Source organism: Calidris pugnax, unplaced genomic scaffold (genome assembly GCF_001431845.1).
Source record: "Calidris pugnax isolate Ruff unplaced genomic scaffold, ASM143184v1 scaffold188, whole genome shotgun sequence".
NCBI lineage: Eukaryota > Metazoa > Chordata > Aves > Charadriiformes > Scolopacidae > Calidris > Calidris pugnax.
Window position 1 is genome coordinate 10,791,788 of NW_015091257.1, and position 13,923 is coordinate 10,805,710.

A 13,923-nucleotide genomic window follows, 5' to 3' on the forward strand; every position below is an offset into this window, starting at 1 on the left:
CTTTTCTGGTCATGTGGAATTGCCCCTTTTGCTTCCACCAAGTGATGGGCAGCTGGCGCTCTATTTCCCCATTTACCTGGCAGGGGAGCAGTAGCAGGGTCTTTCTTGTGGCAGCCAGGATATTCCTGATGAAAGGGATCTCTTACCTTTCAGATCAGCTACGTGGCCATAGGTCCTCGTTATCTCATGATTGGCAGCAGTAGCAATGACTGGTGGAGGAGGAATTCATTTGAGTGTCTCCTATTCTCATCCCAGACATCGGCTGTCATTTAGAAATCTCAGTTTCAGGCATTGAGGAGATGGAAGCTAATGTAATCTGTGACAAAAATAGGCTGACAGGATTTTCTAGAAACATATCTCTTCTACTGTATTGTAAACTGGCTTAGAGGAGCTCAGTATGAAATTCTGAGTTGTACTTGGTTGGATTATTTTCTGCTCCACCAAAGGATTTAAAGGTTGAGTGGAGCCTTCAGTATTGTTGTTGGTTTGGAGTAAGAATGAGTGTTACTTTGTGAAATTGTGAATAATTGAGAGTGTCTGCTGTGGACGGTGGGAAGGGGGAAAAAAGTGTGAAGTTATCTGCTCCATCTGGAGTCTGGGGTATAGTTACTGCCTAGGCCCTCCTGCTAAGAAAGTGACACAGCTGGGCACAGTTTCTGAACAAGGCAGCCTAGCTTTAGTCATAGTCCTTACTAGAAAAATAGAAAAAACTAAGAGAAAGTACTAATTAAGACCAGATTGAAAGGGGGTGGAAGGAATGGGGAGAAAGGTGTGTGTGTGTTAATTTTCTGAATAGCATTTGTGTTTATCTGATGATGCATGATCCAGGGAGAAAATTCAGGACAAGCCTGAAAGGTATTGCAACAGCGCTCTACCTTTGCCCAGAGCATGGTGTTGTGTTGCAGGATTATTGAGATGGACAGGTGTCACATGGCAAAAATATTTTTCTAGTATTTTGTTCTTATGGTTAAATAAGAAAAACAGTCTTGGACAACGAATCTACCTTTCATGTTTGTCTTTATTACAAACATGAAAGCCCAAGCTTACTTGTAGGGTGATATTCCTCAGGTTTCTTTTAACTGATAGAGAGTTTCCAGGAGTTCAAAAATAGTACACATTCATATGAGGACTAAAACCGTTTTGCTTTCTTATCCAGCGAAAGACTTGAAAGCATGCAGGTTATAAGATCTGAAGGGTGTCTGAATCTGTGGGTACCTGAACTCATTAGGGTTCATTTCTCTACTTATGTGCTTTAGTAATAGGAGACCCAGTATGAAAATTTTCTTACTACAGTGGAGTACTGGGGCAGCTCATTTTCTTCTTTTGTGCTTCTGATAGGACTATTTCTGGGGAGTTTACAGTACTGGTCTGTGCAGAGACAACAAGCCTTTCAGTGTCCTTGATCTTGGATCCAGAAATTATTGTCCATCACGTCTGTCCTATTGTACAGTGCCCCTCAGGAGAGTTTAAATAGCAGGGTATGATGATTGATCTTGATAGTATAGCTACAGAGTCTTTAAAACTTTCATTTTCTCATTTTTTCAAGTTAAAATGATAGGTTGGAAGTAAGCTTAGTGTGGTAGTCTTTTGGGACAGGACTGGGTGAGAAGTGGATTGAGAAAGCAGATTTCTATTCTGGAGGCAGTGGAAGATTAAATATCATAGAGAGACCATTATTGAACTCCGCTTGTGTCGCAAGCATGTCTCTTACTCCCAGGTAGTCATGCCCTGCAGAAACTTCAGATGGTGTTCTTACTTTTAAAAACTAATAATACAAAATATTGTTACTGTGGTGTTCCTCTAGGTAACTCCTAGGGATCTTTGTGGCGGGAGTTAACCTCCCAGGTGGTGCTGTGGAGCCCTGCTCCCAAAATAATCAAGTTTTGGGAGTGTAACATGGCTTTTGTGCGGGATCTCTTCCTTTTATGGTGGGTTGGAGAGCAACTGACTTCGGTATTGGCATGTGAAAGGCAGAGAACTGGCTTTTGCATAAGTAGTGAGGTAAAATAAAGCCAGGGTACATGCCAGGACATTACTTTAAAAGAAGATTAGAATATAGTTCTTCCACTATTTCAATCCAGCAGAGGAAATCCAAGGTAGATGCTTAAAAAGTTACTAATAACTAAAGAGAAAACATGTATAGAATATTACTATTTCAAATTACTTATATTTAGGGAAATTATACATGGCACCACATACAGAGATTTTGCACAGTGCGTTGGAGGGGGATTTCCAAGGGTTGCTTCTTTATTGGAAACTTTTTTGAAGCTATGGCCCAATTTGAAAAGTTAGGTCATCTTAGAGATCAGATCACTGAAGCAGACGGTAAAAAATAGACAGGTGGTATCTACCTCAAAATTCTGCAACTCTTGAGATTAAAAAACCAAAACTAATGGTACCAGAAGCTTGGAAGCTGTTTGCACTTGGTTTGGTGCTGCTCTTAGGTGTTTTAGAAGGGGGTATAGAATGAGAAATAAATAATAAGGTCATAAAAATGGCCAATTTTATTATGTTATACAAGAAGTTAACAATAAGGGCTCACCATTTGTTGCAAAGGGTTCTTCAGAGGATGATGTAGAATTCATCTCCAGATTCGTATGCTTGAAATTCAAATTTTTGCATCTACATGGAGTGAGATGTCAAGGCTCCAAATTAGAGTCAGTGAATACAGATAGAAAGCTTGCAAATTCAAATGCCTGCTTTAAGATAGAGCTGAATCTTGAACTCTTCACTGGCACCCTAAATGCCAGAGGTGGTCTTCAGCTCTGAGATACCTTAGTCTGGAATTCCACCAAAGACGCACTGTAAGAACTTTTCAATCTAGGCCTATGAAGATGATCATTTTGCAAGGGTAGCCATCTCCCTGAGGTTGCAGAGAGCGGGAATGAAGGTCACTATGACCAGAGATAACTAACTAGGCTTCTGCCTTCAAATCATTATTGTTAAAAAACAAGATTTCTAGGATGCTGCTGCCTTTTATTGCTGTTTTAAATCTATCAGTAGAGTGCAAGTTGGGATTCTTGGGCAAGGGAGTGAAGACTACTCCAATGATAAAGCAGACCACTCAACTCTTTGTCCGGCTTCATTCCAAAGAAAACAAGGACTGTTGTATCCCTGACAGTGGAGAAGGGTAGGCATAAACATGATGTCTATCTTTGGGGTCGGTAGGCACCCTAATCCTATATAGAGGGTGTTATGCTCCAGTAGGCACTGAATATTCTAAATCAAGTGAGGGTGTTCCATTTTAGTCGAGCGCTTTCTGTCTTGTCTTTGCCTAAGGAGTATCTGAAGCAGGCGGGTTCTGTCCTGCCCTTATTTTTTCCTGCCATGTAGCCATCTGTGAGGCCATGGAGTACGCAGAGATGAGTCTGGATAAACTAGCCACTAGTTTTAAGGTGATCCAGTTTACTTGCATTGGCATAACAGCAGCTGTGATGTGAAGTAGGACTGTCTGATGCCGGGAGGATGGGAATGCTGCTTTTGTGTCAGTGCCAGTTTCTGCTGTTTTAAAATTGTAATCCAAGAGCTTCATTTCCACCAGTGCAGGAAAGCACTAAATTTATAACAAAATTTACAGGCCTGGGCTATAGAGGTGATACAATAAAAGAGTCTATCAAGATTTCTATAGCAAAGACCTATTGAGAGGAATCTCCAGTTGCCAGTTAAAAAAATAAGTTTGGGGCAATATTACATGCTTATTGTCTGAATCTGTAGATGCTTTTTTTTTTTTTTTTTTTATTGAGCAGTGTTGCTCTCTGCTTTCAGCATTAATACTATCTAAACTGCTCTGGATGTTAGGCTCTAACAGTATTTAAAAATTCAAAATGGTCTAGTTTTGATCTTTGAAAAAGAAGGTGGATACTATTACAGATTTCTTGTTTGTACCATGGTTTATGCTGAGTATGTTCTGCATGTTGTGCCAGTGGCACACTTCTGATGTTGAGTACTGGAGGCTTTACACATAAACTCGTGTTTCAGCCATGCCTGAGGCACAAGGCGGAAAAAAGGCTGACCTGAAGATGTTCGCTGTGGCTCAGCTATTGTATTATTAGTCAAAAGTTTCTCCCCCTGTTGGGCACACTAGTACCTTGCATGCTGCCTCTGTGATTTAATAAACTCATTGTTCAATGTGAAGCAATTCAGAAGAATCAAGTTTTCTACTTCTGCAGCAGGATGTCAAAAGCAGGTTGATGGGATTTCGTAGCTAACATTGCCTTGTTTTCAGAGCTCTGCTGGCATGATGTGGCCTAGGCTTTCATGATGAAGTTCACCACCAAAGAGCTGTGCAGTGACATGCACTCCAGCAATTGATATGATTGCTGTGAGCAAGCAGAAGTGGTGATGGAGATCAAGCAGTGAGTTACAGCAGTGCCAGTGCTTCCTTTGTGGACAGGTTTCCCAGGGTAGCAGGCATGTTTTCTCTACCTTTCCCATCTTTGGAAGTATGCAGGTCTTCCAGAAACCTAGGCATTTTTAGTGTGCTGTTCCTCCTTTGCCTGTGAGGGAAGGATGTGGCAAATGGGGATCAGAGAACTGAGGGATTTATCCAAGATCACCTGCAGGGAGGTAGGATTTGGATTGAGTTCTCCCAGCCTGATGATATTCCTCATCACTGAGGTATCCTCTTAACTTATAGTCTGCTGAGATGACTTTGTCCTTCCCCCAGGTGAAATGCCTGACCTGCTTATGGTTTCCTACAGAGACTTTGATATTCCTTCTGGCATTTAACTCGCCTTTGCCATCTTTTGTCCCTTGTAGTGGCCGTTGAACAGAATCCTTGCAGACAAGCAGGAAAATATTCAACAAGTGGATGGAGATGTATAAAAATAAATAATTCAGTTTATTCTTTCATTTTTTCAGACTGTACAGGCAGCTGGGAATCACCAGCACTGATCACCTTTGAGTTTAAAAACCTTGTTATGTTATTATGACATGAGCATTTGTTATTCAGTTGTACAATGACTATAGGAAACATTTTGTGAGTGTTTGTTTTTCCCATGTCTGGAGCCACCTCCTCGAATTTGCACACATCTAATGTAGGTGTATACAGTGTCTCAAGTGCTAATAACTCTCCCACTGGTTAAAAGAAAGTCTGGAGGGCTAGATCAGATATAAACATATCCATAGTTAAGTAGGACAGTAATTACCAATCATATATGATAAATTCTGACACCATTAATGTTTTAAGGGTTTAAAGAAAGCTTTCAGGGGAATTAGATTCACTTTAAAATCCACTAATGTTATAATCCATACAAGGATGAGCCCTTAGTTTGAATGCAGAGAGGAACAGTATTGATCATCATCACTGTCCTGTGCTCCTACAAATCACCTGATAATAGAAGTTTGATGTGCTTTACGTGGGAATTCAAATGTCACTGTACCCCTTTTACAGGTGGAGGAACTACAGCACAGAGGTTGTGAAACATTTAATTAAAGTGAAAAGTGTTAAATGCACAGATATCCCTTTATAGTCCAGATAAAACAGGTTACTTTCTACTTTATTTGGATAACTGCAGTGTTAAGGATCCCAAATACTATAAAGTGTAATGTGAGGTCTGCAGATGTAGTTAAATTGTTGTCCTTAGATCATAGAATGACTCCCATCTAAAAGATGGGGACAACCCTTTCTCTCTCTGTCAAGCATATGGAAAAACAGAAATGCTTAAGCTCAAATATATATGAAACTGCATGAGTGAACGTTGAAAGTATTTGTTTTCTTTCCTCAGATGCCTGTTTTTTAATTCATTCCTTTGATCAGGAACGGGTTAGTTCCATTTATCTGGGGTAATGTATCATATCTGACATTTCTGTGTTTCACTAGTCATGAGCAACTGTAATTTTATTAAGATTTCTAACATGTTCAAATATTAGACTTAAGCCCCGTCTTATGGCAAATACCAGTGTTTGAACGTGCTAACAGAAATGTTTTTCTACTCCTTGAAGATAGGGTACTTAATGTAATTGGTAAATCAGATGATATGTAGCACTCCATTGTAATGCTCTACTTTACATGTAAATTATATTTTGAAGCACTGTATCTTTTCTCAGTAGTGATTAATTCTTGAAATAAGGGGGGAGGGGGAAGTAGCTAGTTTGTTTTTAATGATGCATTCCTCCTTTGGGAAAGATTAACGGTGTACAACTTTGTTGAGTTTAGCAATTTGCAATGAATTGTTGAGTCGTCCATGGAGACCAATTCTGTTCCTTCAGAAGAGTGTTCACCAGGTTACATTGCACTCTTTTTCTTTAAAGGAAATAAGTTCTTACATCCCTGTCTAAGGCGAGAAATACTAATTTCCTTGCTAGCATTTGAACTTAAATAAATCTAGCAAGCAAAACTAAACTGTAATATGTTTGACTGGTGGAGAAAAGGCAGAGAGGCAACTAATTAAAAACGTGCTCTTATTTTGTGTGGCTTTGGTCTAAATTTCAGATTGTATTCAGTGTTGTGTGCTGATTCCTCTTCGCATGTCTGCGATGTGCTCTTAGACAGTCTTTAGCATCTTTGGTTACCCTGCCTCCTTTTCCTGCTCTTTCTCTTTTTCAGATTGTACGTAGATATTAATGACCTGAGCAATTTTGCTGAAAGACCTATTTGTTGCCTTCTGTACCTCTAAGTCCCACAGCAGAAAGTGGGAATATGCAGTAACATCTATTCTAGTTCCTGCAAGTGAGGGGTAAAACAGCAGTGCAAAAGTTGGGGTTTCCTGTGGTAATCTGTAGGGCATTCTTGCTAGCTATATCTTTTTTTGTGTGTGTATGGAGTCAGTAGATGGCATCTCACAAAATGTTTTAGATCTAGTGGGGAAATACTGTCCCTTGGGAGTGCTGCTCAACCTCCCCTAGGTGAGCTGTGCAAGCTACTCCTTTATTTAGGGCAGTTTGACTTGGCCCTTGCTCAGGGGTGGGAATACTAGCAGAGAGTGCTTGAGCAGTGATATGTCACAGTGTGTGTGCTCAGAGACACTCCAGCCTTTCAAAAGTTATTTGGAGGAAGAGCTTAATGGATAACGATCAAGTGCAGCAACATCTGTGTATTGAATCAATTTAGGTCCATATACAAAAGCGTTACAATCTGCCTTCATTCCAGCATATGAAACAAAAAACTGTTTGGTTTGCTAGCAATGAGAGTTGCTGTTGATGTTCCTTCTTGTACCAGGCACTGCACCACGTGTGTGATGTGCAGCCATGTGGGGGATGGTTGGGTTTGGTTCGTTTGGTGGTCTTTTTGGCTAAAACTGTACTGAGAACTGGCGTTTGACCAGAGGGTGGTGGTGAATGAAAATACTTTCCGTCTCCTGTCCTGAAAGTATTGAAAATTAGTATTGTGGGTGTGAGACTGATTCACCTACCAAAGACTTGGACTCAAAGACCGTTAGAAGTGACGGTGTATCTTTCCACTTACTGGGAAAATACTACAAATGTAAATAGGCCTGCAAACCTCTTTTCTCTTGCCTGGCTTTTGGCTGTATATCTCACAACTGTGAAAGTATTTGGATGCCAAGTGAATGACGGGAAATAAGTAAATTTGAAGAATAAATGCAACAAACAAGTAACTTTTTTTTTTCTTTCTTTCTCTTTCCCCCTACCCTTCCCAAAATTGCAGCCACAGGAACAAGTCTTCAGGCTGGCCTCACCCTTCAGGGACCTGGAGCTTGAACCAGGGGACACCTTATGGATGGGAGATGACGGCAAACAGAGATGGAAGAGACTACTTCATCAAGTAAGTGGGCAGTGTGGTCTGTAGCACAGCGCTGCAGCCTTGCTCTTGCTGTAACTCCTCGGAATCCTGATTCCTGCTTCAGCCCTACACAGTTAATGTTCTTACAAAGAGGTATCTCTGGCTGTACTTTACTGCTCCTTGTTTTGGTACTTGATTATTTCATTTACCTGAGAAAACGCTATTAATATAAGGACATGTAATTCATCAAGGAATTACCACAAATGTCATTAACAAAAAAAGTAAAAATAAAAATGCTATGTTTAAAGAATGAGGCAAAAGGTCAGTTCTGACTGAGACAAACAATTCTCCTCCATCTCTGCCATGTGAACTCTTTTAGTTTGTCTAAAATATTCGTTATACTGGTAATGAAAAAGTGTATATTTTGAACCTGTATAAATATTCTAATTCTTAGATTTTCCATAGTCCTTTCGCTCTGAATTTAAAGGCTTGCAAAATAAATGTCAATGTGCATGATGTGATCATAAGCAAAATGGGCTTTTCTTTTCCCGGTGAAAACTGTGCATAATTATTCTTTAAAATCTCTTAAGTGGCTTGAATAAACTACAGTCTGCTGTTCCAGCAAATGTACTCTTACATGGCTTTGGAACCTCTTCTCTAAAAAGGGGTGATGGTAATGAGTTAGTAGAACCATTGCCTGATTTTGCAGCATTAGTTGCTGTAGCTTGCATCCCATTTTTAAGACTAGCATGTTGATTCTGCTCATGGGAAGGGTTGGGTTTTTTAGTTATTATTTCAATTTTGTGTTTAGCAGTCTGTTTAGAAACTTGCAGGTGCTTAAAAAAGTCCTGGAGGAGAATTACAAGTCTTTCTTTTAACACAGAGTAGAAGGATCAGACTTAAATTAAGTTCAGACTTAAAATTGACCATTAAATCCCTTAATTCACTCAACATCTTTCATCAGCAGCAAACAGAACTGCACAGTGTAAGAAAGAGGATCCCCATTGCTCTGCTTTCTCTTCCTCCCCCCTTTGCCCCTGGTCTGTGCCTTGGCTTCCTGGGAGGCACTTGCTTTTGGAGCAAAAGCAAGATTTGTAACGGCATGGTGTCCTGTGGGCTTTCAAGATTTAGAGTGATTTCAGACCTGTTCAAATTGGACCAAGTTGTCTGAGTTAATGAGGGCTCAAAAGCTAATTTTGAAATGTCATTTTCTTCCTTGAGCAAGTATTTTTCATGCTTCGCATGTCTGTAAGACACTGGACTGGGTGCAGGGCTGGACAACATAGAGCTGAATGCCAGGCACAATATAACTTTATTAGCATAGGCTTTCTGCCTGGACTAATTAGGCTTGTCAAGAAATATAGGTGAGTCTCCAAAGTACTGTGCAGATGTGACTGCTGCTTCTGTTACTGTAGTTAGTGAAAGGGACCTGCACACCCTGGTTGTCCATTGTTTCTGCAGACCATTGGTATGTTCTCCTCTGCGCGACTGAGATTCATTTGAACATTTAATACCCGGCTTCTGAGGACAAGCTCCGCATTTGATTCCTCCTCTTTTCTCACTGGTCACATAATGGGATGCTGCACTTGTTGTGTAGCTATAAACATCTGCGGCTTACAAAATGCAGTGCATTAGTACTCATTAATTTTGCAATTTGGGAACGTTTCCTAACTCTCAGTAGCTAATGATTATTTTGTTTATTTTTTGGATTGCCTTTTAGTACCTTAAAGTGTCATATCCCTCTCTTAAATGCGGAAAACTGCATTTAGGAATGAAAATCCATAACAGGCAGTGCCAAATTATGCCTTAAGTAATGATAGGCTTCTTGTTGTTGTTTTGTTGTTGTGGTTGTTGGGTTGGTTTTTTTCCAGGTTCTTATAAGGTGCTTGCTCTCTGTCCTCTTTGGGGCTTTAGTCTTCCGTTTTTCTCTGCATGTGGAAAAAAATAAACTGCTTTAAGGGATTCTTCCGTTTTTCTCTGCATGTGGATAGCAGGCTATGTGGAAAAAAATAAACTGCTTTAAGGGATGGAGAGAATGAGGCCTCTGAGGAAGCTGGTCTGCAGAAGCCTTTGATATTTCGTGCCAGACTTTCTTACCCATTGATGTCTCTGAGCAGTCTTAGGTGCAAGTTGAACAGTGCTGTGTACGTCCACATTGCAGTTATAGTACATATTCTTGTATCAGATGTTTTAAAGCAACAGCATTGGCTCTAACACATGCACCAGCCATGTCTCAAGGGTAGCGATGCATCTTACATGAAATGACAGTCCCCTGGGTGGCATTAAAAGCCAGTGCCTTCAGAAACTGAATGAAACCAGGAAGCCATTTGGAACCACGTGGTGCTGTACTGAATCACCATCTATCCACCGTTACTCGTGAATGTCAGCCCCAGTAGTTACTGTGATGTGACTGTAGTCACAACATGTATCTTCATTTTAGAAGAATGACCAAAGACTGAATGCACCTGGTGACTTTGCCAGCAGTTGCTCTGTGGAGGTGTATAGTAGCTGTCCCTACAGTGCCTGTTAACTGGCCAAGCAGAAGCCCTCTCTGGCTTTCAAAACAACTGCTTTTGCAAATACTTCATGAAACATAAATGAAAACACTATTTAACAGTCTTTCCTTCGCTTTTCACCCCTGGATTTTAGGAATGAAACAGTGAGATGGTTGTTGACAGTGCTGTCAATAAATTCAGGACAGAGATCAGCGAGATAGCATTTCATATTGTCTCTGAGGCTTTTTATAGCCATACAGATTAACAAATTGCATCACACTGAAGGAGAAAAAGCAATTCAAATCCTCCACTTCGTTTTGATTAAAGATGTATAAACCAGGTATTATTGCAATGAAATGTGCGCATGACTTCTGTACAAGCAAATAACATAATTCATAGAAACATTAACTGCTTTTTAGTTAAATAATTTACTTAGTGCCATATGTACATATCCATTCAACTGCAAGCAGACATATTGTCATTTTGAAATTGTGGGAGGAATAGAGAATCCAGGAGAATCTTTTGCTGAAATGAAAAGTAATTATATAGTGTCAGTGCAAATGCTTTAAGGCGTGAATGGGAAGCGATGTTTATTCTTTCTGCTGAAGCAAATTTGGTTTCTTTCAAATCTCTGAAAGCCCCTATGGCCTGAGCTAATCAGGGGCAGTTTCCATCACCAGGCAGCACTTTTGTAAAAGTGCAAGAATTGCCTTTTATCAAAATGTTATGAGATGTCGCTATCAATTCATTATCTCTTCTGTACAGATGGCGCAACCGGGTCATTTTGCAAACCTCTAAAATATTTTTCCTTAAGTTTAGGCCACGGTAAATTAAAGTTTCAGAACTTCACCCATTCCCTTTTAGCTTGTACTTGAAATAGCCTTATGAGATAAGTAATACATTTCAGTATGGGAGGACAGCGATCATCTAGTGTTTTCCAGTGTGTTTCTGTACTGCACAAGCAATATTAAGCTTGATCTTTAATATGAAATAGTTTGCAGTGTATATTTAACCATTTTAAAGGCCTGTTTTCTTTGCATTTATCATATAAGCTGTGTCGTATATGATTACAAGAAGTTTCTGTAACACTAATTTGAATCCAAACATGAAACATATTAAAAATGTATTTGGTGTGAGTGCAGGGTTTCAGGGAGATAGCATGCAAAGCAGGAAGGTTTTTGGCTCATTTTGTCCACAAGGGGTTTAGCCTCATGGATATCTTGGCTTGCCTAGGTTGCCACTACTACAATCTTACTGATTTTCAGACCTGTACATTTTCACCCTTTCCCTTGTGTTAGCCTTGCTGCTTGTCAGACCTGGAGGGGAGTTGATAGAGGGAAATAAACTGGCAAAAGCTAATAAAAAATCAATCCTACAGAAAAAGCCATTAATTTTATGTCAGTTTAGCTCCCTGAGCCAGTCCTCCACGTGTCTGATAGAGTTGCAGAATCGTTTAGGATGGAAGATCAGCTGGTCCAACCTCCTGCTCAGGGCATGGCTAATGCCAGGTGATGAGCAGTGTTGCTGACACCCCAAAATACCTGACTGATGTGGGAACAAGGCTGCAACAGACTTGTGTTGGCTTAAGCTGCCCTGCGACAGCAGTCTAAGGTGCAAGTTGAAATAACATTTGCTGCCATGGAAAGTCACACCATTTTGATTCCTATTCTGATTTAATTCCTAAGGTAATAGGCACTTCAGTATTTTTCTAGATCTGGCTTCTATCATTCAAATAAAAGACCAGTGCCTGAAATCAGATTTACTGCAATGAAGTGTAGCCCTTCCTATGTGAACTCAAAGCACAGTTGTCTCAGTAAGGTGCAGTTAGTTATTAAACTCTTAAATTTTTAGAGGGGTCTTTTAGGTCATCATGTTGCCATACCCTAATTTGCAAGAGATGCTATTGATCATGTTTCCTTTTGCTCTTGTCATTGCCTCAGAGAGGACTACAGGGTCTGTCTGCCTTACCAGTTTGATTTGCTCCCTATTTTACTCTAAGGACCATGACCATCTGTACTTCATGCATATTAGCTTGCTTCTGTGCTCCCATCTGGAACAAACTGAGCAAACAGCTGGGACCCCAGGCATGAAATAAAAGGCAGCACACCCAGAGATCAAAGCCTGCAGCATTACTGCGTGGCTTCAAACCGCAGGTCAGTCCCCAGAGCGCAGAGCAGAGCTGGGAGAGACCTGCTCATCGTGAGTCTTTCCAAATCTTGTTATGTTATGTGACGTGGTTGCTACACCAGTTGAAACATGTCACAACGTATTTTGTTATCTTGAGTACCTGCTGTTATTTTTCACTGATGTTTTTGTATTTAGTAACACTAAATTCTTCCAGACTTCTTCTAGGTGTATCTGGCAAACAATTCTTTTTTCCTCTGAGGTACATTATCCTGCATATAATATCAGCTCCATGATTTTTGGCTTGTGAAATCATTATGTTTTGGTTGTCCCTGCTTGGCTTAGTAACTCTGCTATTCCTGAAATATGAAATTCATGAATGTCAGCTTCTGACCCCTACATAAAACATGGGTAATGTGTTTGTGTTCTTTGGTAGCTACTGCACCTGAGAACATCCTAAGTACTCAAAGCATACACATTAAAATATTTCTTTGCAATACGGCAAATACTTACCTGAATTTTCTTTAGTAGTCTTCATCTTACTCTTTCAGTGCTTGTTGTACTTAGAAGAGGGAACTCATTCATGTTTTCTGAAAGGTGGAGTGCCTCTATGCATGTCTGGGCTGTGTGGTTCTCCTTGTACACCCAGTTCTCGGAGCTGGCCAGCTGTGTGGAATGGCAGAACACAATCATTGATGATATTAATGACATATCAATCAAGCATCCTGCTTATTAAGGGTCACTAATTTATACCAGATGCAAAACTGAGGCTTACAGCCTGCTAATCAGTTTATTTCAAAATAAATAAGCACAGAAAAGGATCAGATCATTCAGCTTATTCTTTTTTTCTTTTTTCTTGTTTTTTAATTTCTCTTGATATGTCTAACCCTACCTCAACCTTCTCATCCATGTGTTCTGCAGGTTGTACGTGCCTATTGGTAGTTTAGTCCTTTCTCAGAATATTTCTCTGGAGTTTGCTCCGTCGGAAGGTTCTGAAAACAATCAAAGGATATAAAATATAGCGAAAGCCTTGATTGTTGTTACTGTGGTCTTCATCTTCCTGGGTTTTGAAAAGGCTGCTGTTATTTGTACCTTAAGATTACCTTAGTACATAAGGCCATAATGAAAGTTTGAAGCCACAAGAGCCACTTTCTGCCCTGTGGGTATAATGTTACCTAGCATTTTACTGAATGCATTACATTCCTTCGTCTCCAAGTACAGAAACTATGTGGACTAGATTCACTGGAGGATTTATGTGGCATTCGCAAATATATGAGCGACACCTCTGCTGCTGCTCCGTCCTCCGTGAGAGCGCTTGCTCTTAGGCAGGGTGTCAAAGTGAGGGTTCATTTCCTTCTCCTTCCAGATCAGGGTAGGGATGTGAATGAAGGCAGGCTGTGCCAGGATAATGCCTCAAGCCAAAGGCTGGCTGCCGTACCCCTCTTGGGGCATCTCCGCTCCCAGGTGAGCTGCCGAGGGAACAGGCAGCGGAATCACACTCTCTGGCCCACTTATTCCCACGTCCCTAAAAGGGACATCCAATGAGATTGAATGGCAGGCAGTTTAACAGTGATAAAAATAGTACAACCTATATAATTAGCAAATATAACTCTCAGCTACAGG

At 40.4% G+C, this 13,923-nt stretch overlaps 1 protein-coding gene across 2 annotated transcripts in view; it reads left to right on the top strand.

Annotated features, from left to right (window-relative positions):
• FRMPD4 (FERM and PDZ domain containing 4) overlaps window positions 1-13,923 on the top strand; it is a 319,824-nt gene that overhangs the window by 201,373 nt on the left and 104,528 nt on the right. For both annotated transcript variants that reach the window (XM_014960410.1, XM_014960411.1), the window contains exon 2: window positions 7,607-7,723. In XM_014960410.1, the coding sequence (XP_014815896.1) occupies window positions 7,607-7,723 (117 nt within the window). The remainder of the gene's footprint in view (window positions 1-7,606; window positions 7,724-13,923) is intronic.